General features: G+C 32.6%; 1 protein-coding gene across 3 annotated transcripts; it reads right to left on the bottom strand.

Annotated features, from left to right (window-relative positions):
- Positions 1-1086: 1086 nt before the first annotated feature.
- LOC106131058 (uncharacterized) lies at positions 1087-6735 on the bottom strand. Of its 3 annotated transcripts, none has more exons than XM_060944674.1 (10): positions 6580-6735; positions 5855-6227; positions 5485-5602; positions 4717-4819; positions 4322-4475; positions 3861-3953; positions 3630-3728; positions 3213-3427; positions 1720-1793; positions 1087-1215 (listed from the first exon to the last, which is right to left on the bottom strand). In XM_060944674.1, the coding sequence occupies exons 2-10, from the start codon at positions 5996-5998 to the stop codon at positions 1184-1186; spliced, it is 1032 nt and encodes a 343-aa protein (XP_060800657.1). In that variant the 5' UTR covers positions 5999-6227; positions 6580-6735; the 3' UTR covers positions 1087-1183. The 3 variants fall into 3 exon arrangements, with proteins under 3 accessions (XP_060800657.1, XP_013185501.2, XP_060800658.1); XM_013330047.2 differs by having other exon boundaries at positions 1668-1793; XM_060944675.1 differs by lacking the exon at positions 1087-1215 and adding an exon at positions 1222-1625.
- Between the last annotated feature and the right edge of the window lie 3875 nt (positions 6736-10610).

Here is a 10610-nt window from a genome sequence, read left to right on the forward strand (position 1 = left end):
AGGACGTCCTCGTGTTGGAAATTGTTCGTTGTTCCTTCGAGGAAAAAAAAAATCGTGGGTCGGGGCCACGTTTTTTGTTTCTTCCTCGAAGAAGGAAATAAAACACTTTGTCTAGACATCGGAAAGAGAAAACAAAAATAAGAAATAGATAAATTAGTCTTACATGTAATGTGACCCCCGGGACCATAATACGACCAATTAAACGGGGGCATTACAAATATTGAGATAATCAAAATAAATATACCTAACATATTTATAAAATGCTTAACTTTCATAATTACCTTTGAAATCCCGCAGAAGATTGTTCAATGAATAAAACGACAGACACAAATTCGATATTTTTCAATTTTTACTCAATTAAAATCACTGCAGTTAAAAAGTTTTCTCACAAACGTGTTTCGACTAATTCTAATGACGTATAAACGGGGCGACATCTGACGGATTAGATGGGTGCTAAATATTGCTGTCACAACGAGGACTTAGAACCACCGAAAATTTGCTAGGTGGCGTTATTAGAAAATATTAATATCAATGGCCTTTTCCTCTAATTAATTTAAATAAAGTGAAAGTATTATCCTGAGATCGTGGCAAGTGGAAAGATTTTCTGCCTACCCCTTCGGGAAAGAGCCAGGATTTCAGGTATGTGTAGTATGCAGGTAAATTCCACAATTTGGTGGCAAATAGTGATAATGGGATGTTAACTGTGTGTTTTGGATCGTATTTGAATTAATTTGCGTCATTAGGGAAGCTGGTCCTAGTTAACCCAACAACGCCCTTTCCAAAACAAATAGGATGCTAAGTCGGGCTGGGTAGGTTAGTTAGTTTTCAATTGAAATTGTTACGCTAATATATAAGTAATTTGTATTTTCCCAATCATAGTGAAGAATATAAATAATATCTGATCGAAAAATTTACTTTGTATACCTTTAGGTGTCCCAAATTTTATATTCTCCACTGCCTATGTATGTATGTATTATCAAAAACACTCGGTTTATATGGATTTGACGTAAGATAAAAGAGATACGAATTTGTTCGTGAAAGCAGAAAATAAAATTATGCTTATTTCGATTGAAACATATGTATTTTGTCAAGATTATTTTATTTATAAAACTAGCCATGAAAACAGATGGTCACTCGGCAATATGAGACAGACGTTTCCGTAGATCTTCCATGGGTGCCGTGGTCATTGGAGACGGAACTGGCCGTGGTCGGGACCTATAATAAAAAACTAATTTAAATATCAATATGTTATTATTAACTAGTACCTATAATGGACAAAAGTGATCTATAAGATTTAGTTCACTTTTTAGTTTTCCGTTCTATTATAAAAAAATAACAAAACCTATTGTGTGGCGTTTTTTAAATACAAATATTTAAGAGGATATTCCTAGCGCTTTAGCCTCTCAGCGGGTTTAACTATTTTAACAGGATTATATACTTAGGGTTCTTCTTCAAGGCGATGGTCTCTATTTTAATCTCCATTCCACCATAAGCCATACGGTATCACGTCGCCTTTCCACGCAAGGCACTGTCTACGCCGTAAGGGATAAAGATGTAATCATATACAGTTGAATATGTTTTCCACCTTTGCGAGTAGTCTTTTACTTACAGCAGAATCTAAATAACTGTAATAAATAAAAAACAAAGAACTACATCAATTTAGTTACCTTCCCGCTTCAAAAGTTAAACGTGCGTCTAACACTGCGGGGTCGAACATACCCAGGCTACTGAGATATGGAGCCCGCCGATGTTCAGGGTGCTCAATCATCCACCGGCAGTATTCCTTCACACTCCTGGTAAATACAAACTCTTTTTTTATTATATACCAAATTTATTGTTACAACCTATTTTCTCCATGCAAAGAAGCGTAAATTTTGTCGAAGACGCTTCGAGCAATACCTAGTGAGGATAGGAGTTATGAATGATGAAAAAGGTGCGATTTTATGTATGGTAATCTACAACAAAAAATTATCGTCTAATGAGATAAGCGATTACAATGCGATTAGACATATTGATTGCAATATAATCATCTACACATTATCGATGTATCGGGCACGCTGAATATCTTTTTTTTTTTTTTAACTTAAATTTTGTACATATATGAAAGAGATTCTAAAATATACCTAGCAATTTAAAAATCTTTAACATCGGCCTCTTTGAGCGAGGCTTGAGTCAGGCTAGATAATATGTGTAATATGACTAAAAAAATTATAATATTCAGAAGAAAAATTCCGAAAGCGGATCGTCCAAATCCCTAATCATATTGGTGGAGGGTGCAATTGGAAACACGCATAAGTTTATGAATGAGAATATACTATAGAACATAAAAAATACTTGTTATTAATAATCATAGAAAAATAAAAATACTCTAGTGTGTAGCTTTAATAAAGCCTATTGTTCTAAATTTGCTTTTAAAAATAAACCTAAAATATGAAATTCGAACCTCGGATGTCAACCTGTTAGGTTTACCGAAACTGTGTAGGTGTGTACACGGTTTCGGCATTAGTCTGATAGGTTCTGCTATTGATAGGTCCTTTTTGTTACAATTTCCGGAAATATTTTCGAAAATTATTTTACACGAGCATCGCATAATGTTTAAAGTTCGATATTGAAGAAACAGCAATGTGATAAAAGAATAAACATTTGAAAATACTTTTATAAGACAAAACTTTTTATATTTTTTTCGCACTCCAGTTTTTCATTGGATCGTGATATTTGGCATGCACATTGCCTTTGATACGGATATGCACACAGGAATTTTGTCCATACCACGTCAAAAAATAGTTTTCTTTTTTAACGCTCTGTTATTTTACAATTCACTTTTTTGTTTATGACAGCACACTCTCTTTAAAAACAAAATACTATCGTTATACGACCCGTTTGATTTGATGAGGCGATTTATATTTAAATACCTACTAGCATCTGCCTGGGACTTTGCACGTGTTTAAATTTTAGCTTATAATGTAATGTAACACACATTACATAACAAACCTACAAACTTTATATTAAATAGTGCCCTTATACTAAATTTATCTTTAGTTTAAGTTCTATTTTTTTTCCTTGATGTACATACACATGTCACGTTTGTGATTTATATGAGGTAAACAAAGCCAATAGTCACAAGACTTGAAGACAACGTTAAGCTGTGTGTAAGATTACCATGGAGTTTGGTATGAACTATGGTTAAAACTATCAAACCGTTATAAGCTAACCTCAAATTAGTGATGCCATCCCAAACCGTTTTCAAAGTGACCAAGTCTTTGGGCACGTGTCGAGCTGATCTCCACAAGGCCTTGGTGTTGTTCCTTGGGGCCCTCCACTGGTCTTGCCTGGGGAATGAGCGACTGAACGCCAAGTATATGTCTGGCTTCATCTCTTCCTTGATATCCCGTGTAATTTCTCGCTCTAGTGCTGCATATTCAGACTTCTGGACAGTACAGATATATGTTAGTTTTCTTATGAAAATAAAATTACTACATATCTACTTATTTATTGATACTAAGGTTATTTTTATAAATATTACGAAATATATGATTGAAATTCCTGCTGAAGGTATGAAAATAATTTCTTTTATTCATCTGGAGTATAAAGTATCAATTTTATACAAATATTTCTAACTACACACAAACCTCGGGATGTCCCGTCACGGTAGCAATTTTATCATCAACACAGGGCAATTCTTTAGTCACTACCTTCAAACTACGAGCAACGTGGGTATCAAACTCGATCTGAAACACAAACGGATCAAAAATAGATAGTCCTACTTATATTCCAATTTTATGTGTATCGTAGTATCGATAACGGTTCTTTAAGATGGTAAAATGTTAATTAATGTCTCTGATGTTAGGAACCAAACGTACTTGAAAAAGCTCTTTGATAGCTTTTGGCATAAATAGCTGCGACTGCTGGTTGCCTCCCAACTGCTTCATATACTCACAAAAGTCATTTGCAATCTGAAATTGTGAAATTATCTATGTTAATTAAGATTAAAAGTAAATTAATAACGAAATTAGTGCAGAAATATAAATATTACAATGATATAGCCAGCAGTCTAAAGTAAAGACTGACAGGCCTCGTTCATCTGTATGGCCTAATAATAGATATGAGATTTAAATAGAGACAGGTTGCTAGTCCATCGCCTATAAAAAGAACCCCAAGTTAATGAGCCTATTCTCTTAATCGCCTTTTATGAAATCCATGGAAAAGAGATGGTTAAATAGTCGTGTTAACATACAATCAGACTAGCATTTATAATACTTATAGCCTCAATATGTACGTGTGGACTAGATAATATAGACTACACATAAATACACATATTTACCCGGTCGGTAAGGTCATCCGCCTTCCGAACCAAACTCTTCTCTTCTTCCTTTTCTGGTTGGAGATAACGAGTGGCCCACGTGACTTGCTCACGTTCCGGCTTACTGAGAAACTCTTGATGAACATTCGGTTTAAATTTTTCACTTTCTTCATCACTGTAAGGTTAAAAGTCTTAAATAGAGAAATAGTGAGAATGTGTCTTTGTACCCGTTCGTGTTCGTAAGAAAGGTCAGTACATAGTTGAACATAGATCATTGCTATTGTGAGTAAACAACCATACTTATATTAAAAATGCGAAAGTGTTCCTGTCTGTCTGTCTTAACGCTTTCGGGGTTAAACAACATCAATCTTAAAACAAAAAGTGTTTTTTTTTTTTTTCAATTGAAATTGTCTTACCTAGGATACTCTACATCGGTATCAGAATCTAGTTCTCTATTAATATAGAGGCTTTTTCTAGACGAAAGCAACGGCTCTTTTATTAGTCTTCGAATTTTATAATCTGTAACATGAATACGACTTTTATATAAACAAAAATAACATTTATACCAATAATCATCGTCGTCATCCTAGTGAAAGTTTCGTTTGCGTCTTGATCTTCTGGTGAGAAGCCCGAAGTGCACCTAAGACTAGTAAACTGATTGGGTAAGTCAGGTTTTTACACGAAGCGACTCCTTTTTGATCTCCGTAAACTTTACAGGGTAACCAAACCCATATTGGATCATAAATATACCAACGACAAAATGTAAATCAACAATTGTAAAATAGAATACCAATTTTATGGGCAAAATTTTAAAAGTATGTAGTCAGTTTTTCACGTAACTCATAACAGCATATTACGAATAATGAAACAACAAAATGCAAGCCCCATTAAGTTGATAAACATAACGTGAATTTTGGGTAAACTTTCATATCGTTTGTTTGTACGTCAGCAAACATTGAGAGCAAACTTTACCAAATGAAATAAAATGTATAAATTCACGTGACGTCCTTAAACTAATAAGTAGAGAAAAATAATAATATGAAGATTGCACTTTTTATTTTATTATTTTTTTAAACTCTCGATAGAAAGGAAAAGGAAGTTATACTTTATGTTACTGTACTTTTATAAGTATTTAAAATCATACGTTTAACAACATATATAATAAGTATAATAATAAAGATTACCTTCAGTCTCCTTACTTTTTTCTTGATAAAGATCAACAGCAGGTATTTCTAATATATCACACACTCGTTCGTAAAGCTTTTTTGGCAAAACTTCAGCGAGTTTTTGGCTTTCCTTGACCTAGAGGTAGGAAATACATTAGGTTTTTATTTAGGTAATTTAAGAAGTTTAAAATGAAAAAAATAATAATAGAATAAATACATTCATATAATCACATCAATATAATTCAACTTTCAAGTCCTTTGTCGCCATTTACGACATCTATGACAAAGAGATGGAGCGGGTCTATTTTTTTTCCTAGTGGTGCCGGAAACCACACGGCACAAAAAAATTATGTTATTACCTACTAATAAAAGAATTGTAAGATCTTACTGTGGAAGGTTTACATTCGTCTAACTCGTTGAACACTTCATTCCAATATTTCTTATTAGTGTGAATCGCCTCAGAAGCCTCATATTTAGAAGGTTTTATTTGTGGTATCTTGCGTGGTATCTTGGACTTTTTTTTGCTTGCCATATTTTGAGCGGAACACAAAAAATATAACCGTATAGATTAACATCGAGTTGGTCTGAACACTGGCAGGCCGCAGTTTGTACTTCACAAGTTCGAAACAAAGGGATTCAACCAAACGCTTCATAACATAGCCTTTATCAAGACTAGAGGTGACATTAAAACATCATTTCCAGGATGAAATGTTAAAAATGCAACATTAAGAAAAAATAATTTCGATGGCTAGTTAATTTCACTGAAAAAGTGTAGTCGAAATGATAAAAATCTTTAAAAATACAACACAGATAATAGGAATTTGTTTTGGAACTTTGTAGGAAAAGCTATACCTTTAAGCCTTTAAATGACGCAATATAAAAGAGTTGAATGTTTAAATTCATAAACATAGCTATAGCAATTATACCTACGACATAGTTATAGATATGCTATGTATTGGTTAGTGAAATCAGCAAAATTTCGATTTTTATAATTTTATACATTTAATTCGGGTTTGTTATCTAAACTATGGTTCTATGTATCACGTCACCTATCTATGTTAGATATGACAATAATTACTGAAAGCGGATAAAATTTTGAGGTAAATTACTTACTGAACCTTATTAAAATTTCCTTTGCGGTCACTTTCAGTTTAAAATAATAAATACCGAAAACATTATTTCAATCTTCTTAATCGGTCATTTTGCATTTAATAAACAAGCCCATTTTTTAGTTTTTAATATAATTAAAATTTCAACTACGACACCATTATTTTCATTCACTTTAAAAAACAATAACTGAAACTAAGCAACATCATTCCTTATAATACTAACCTGTATTAGTATTATAAGGAATGATGTTGCTTAGTTTCAGTTATTGTTTTTTTACACAAACAGTTTAGTAATAATCTCTTTATCAATACGAATCTAACCTACTGTAGAATGTAAAAATAGGGTTGTGCGATGCGCGTTTGATCAATAGTCTGTATAGACGTATGAAGTTATAGACAGACGTACCTTGTATAAATACGAATGCGTCGCCTACACAGCGCGGCAGACCCACGGCAAAAGCGTTACCCTTGGATATACGCCGTGCCATATTTACTAGCAATTTGTTGTAGGTACACAAAGTTCCCTTCCTTTACTTTTTGTAACTGAATAAAAACGTTATTGAAGCTCTTGTTTAGGACATTTCGGGGAAGATAGTTACATTTTTTTAATATTGTGTTTAAATACTAATGCTTATTTGAGGCGTTTAGTTACAGACGGTAATATGATTACAATATCTCAATAGGATTTCAAAACGTAGATATATACCTACCTACCTAAGTATAAACTCAAGGTATTTAATTAGTTTTGCAGCGTATTTTCATTCATTCAATGTACCACAACAAATGTAAATAATTCACTTCCGTAGAATAGTTAACTTGAAATGAAACATCCATACAATGAAAAGATGAATAAACTCTTCGGAAGTGAAGTTAGCAAGTTTATTCAGTCAGAGCAGTTGTGTCAGATTTCACGGGAACTGCCGCTTAACACAATATTATGGAATAGCGAAACGTCAAGTTAGCATAACACTGCTTAACTTCGTCTGGCGATAAAGCTATATTCGTAAATTTTGTTACAAAAATAATTGAAACATAAAATTAAGAAAAAGGCATAGGACTTCTCATTTTAAGATGGGGTTTCTTGTCACTATATAAATCTCTACCTATACCATCAGTAATCCATTCAGATAATCATGCCCCCTGAAACTTTACAACTATTGGTTCGGTCTTTGCCATATGGAAGAAAGGTGGGATATCTCTATGTACCTACTACCAATGTAGTTTAGAAGGGATATAAACAGCGTACATATTATACTATTGCATTAATCGGAGGCATTGGTAGTACGCAATCTGGGTGCACTTACGATACCTAGCTATATGTGTATTGTGATTCCTTGCATAGGTATTTTGTGTTACACTAAGTACCATTTTTAAAATTCCGTATTTTTAATTATCACTTCATAGATGAAACCAGCTTGGCAAGTAGAGTAAATAATAGTTCTTTTTTACTACGCTTTTATTAGCTTGGGTTGTATGTATGTATGTATGTATGTATGTATGTATGTATGTATGTATGTATGTAACGGAATCTTTGAGCTTAATTTTCACTGATTTCTAAACGTCTGATCAACTTGGAACTTTGCACACGTATCAAGGACCGATGACAATGCAATATTTTGATAAGAGTTTCTCATTATCCTTATTAAAACTGCCAGGATTAATAAATTCATTTTTAGATCCTTCGTATGAGAGTAAGAGAGACAGAGATAGCACCAGTGCCAGTAATCTCCATACAAGAAACCAAGAAGTTCTGACGTATAATGAGTCAAAAAGAGATGTAATATATTTCCATATAATGTTACTATTAACCTGAGGCTTCTTTATTTCATCGCATTGCTCCATTTAGAATTACCATTAGAAACAATAGTAAAATTAGTAGAATATTTTAAAACAATAAAAAATATATAAGTAATAAAACAAAAGTAATAAATGAAAATTGAACAACTAAATTTACAATAATACAAGAATAAAGTTACTACCTACAGAACTTTGCGATATTTAATACGTATTTAACATATTAATGCAATTCTTGAATTAACATTAGGTATCTTTTGCCTATTTATAATAGCAACACTGTAATACTCGTTTGGAAAATGAGTGACAGTTTTTTATGTCAAATAAGTTTTACAGTAAGTTTTGATTGAATTCGATTCGAACACCTGTAAACTTTCTTTCTGTTGTTTTTTACCGGTGCCTGTGTATTTACCTATTTGCACTTTGTTTTGTGCTGATAACTTGTCGTTATTTGGAGTTTGGAATCTTCCGTTGAGTCGAGCTTTGTTCTTCCGGATATTCGTGTGATTTTATCATCTGAGATTGGACTCTGACTGTGTTTACTGTGTTGTGCAGATATTTTGAGATAGGACTCCTGTAAAAAGTACCTTATTATTTGAGATAGGAGTCCCAAGTTTGTGTTTGTTTTTGTGAAAGACAGATTTTACAACAAAAGTGCCACGATGTCTTCAGATAAACTTTGTTGCGTTCCTGGTTGTAAAGGCAGTGGAGGTATGTTTGAAATATTTTTGTTCCTGTATCAATCTGCCTCTTAATCTTGTGGTTTGATTCCTGGCAAGGCCACAATCGAAAATTATTACGTTTGCTGGATAGTCAAAAATATTATTAACAGTGATTTATCACTATAAAATTCTTTTCAACTGGGTTTAACAATCATCATACATACATATAATCACGTCTATATCCCTTGCGGGGTAGACAGAGCCAACAGTCTTGTAAAGACTGATAGGCCACGTTCAGCTATTTGGCTTTAAGATAGAATTGAGATTCAAATAGTGACAGGTTGCAAGCCCATCGCCTTAAAAAGAATCATGATGATGAGAATATTATGAGATTTAATCCAATCAGGCCACATATAACTTTAAGAAAGTTAGTTGTGAAAACCTCCGGCGATGGGCGCATGGTTGCGAAAGTCTTTTCTAGTAAGATAGTTATACCAGAAGTGTTAACTTCCAAAAAATAATTGTATAAAAAAACTAAAAAACTACCTGTTTTATTGCAAATCGAACTAAAAAATAGAAAATAAATAATAGTTTAAAAAAAACTAAAAAACTACGCTTTTATTGCTAATCAAACTAAAAAATAGAAAATAAAAATTAATGACAAAGGAATTCAGTAGTAGCAAGTCGAACAATCAGTTATAGTCAGTTGTAGTAGTAATTACTTCGGATTAAAATTATAACAAAATTAAATTTATAAACAAAACAATTTAAATCAGAGTAAAAATCGTGGGGTGCATTTTACTTCATTTTCATAACTCTCTTGTCATAAATATATGCTAATAGAATGATTTTAATATTTACTACATCAGGCACCCCACGCTTTTTACTCAGATTTAAATTGTTTTGTTTATAAATTTAATTTTGTTATAATTTTAATCCGAGGTAATTACTACTACAACTGACTATAACTGATTGTTCGACTTGCTACTACTGAATTCCTTTGTCATTAATTTTTATTTTCTATTTTTTAGTTTGATTACCAATAAAAGCGTAGTTTTTTAGTTTTTTTTAAACTATTATTTATTATATTTATTTATTGGTATTTATTAGAGCACATTGTTTGTTTGTAAATACTTTATTGTACATAACAGGGGACTTGCGTGTACAAACAAAAACAGTATAACAAAAACAGTAATTCACAAGTCCTTGGTTGCAAGAAAAAAATAACTTATTTATCATATTCATCTGAGTTAATGAGTTAGAAAGTTAGATACCATTAATTAACGCTTGAATGAAGCATTTTATTGACATTGTCTTATCTTAAAAACAGGTTCGATAAATGTAGCCGCCTGAAACGAGATTTATCTCTCTCTTTCCAGCATGTCACGGACCAATAAATAACAATACTAAGTAGAATAATGGTTTTGTATGTGCTTATTAGTTGTACACTGTGTACTATGTGTGTGCACCATTTTAGGAAAGCGGGTAGAAAAATTCTAGATACTACTCCAACGCCATGGGATCCGAGGCGAACTTCAGGCATCTCCAAGAATTTGCGCAGCGCAAGTAAGGATGCTGT

The sequence above is a fragment of the Amyelois transitella genome, chromosome 6, assembly GCF_032362555.1.
Source record: "Amyelois transitella isolate CPQ chromosome 6, ilAmyTran1.1, whole genome shotgun sequence".
NCBI classification, from domain to species: Eukaryota; Metazoa; Arthropoda; class Insecta; order Lepidoptera; family Pyralidae; genus Amyelois; species Amyelois transitella.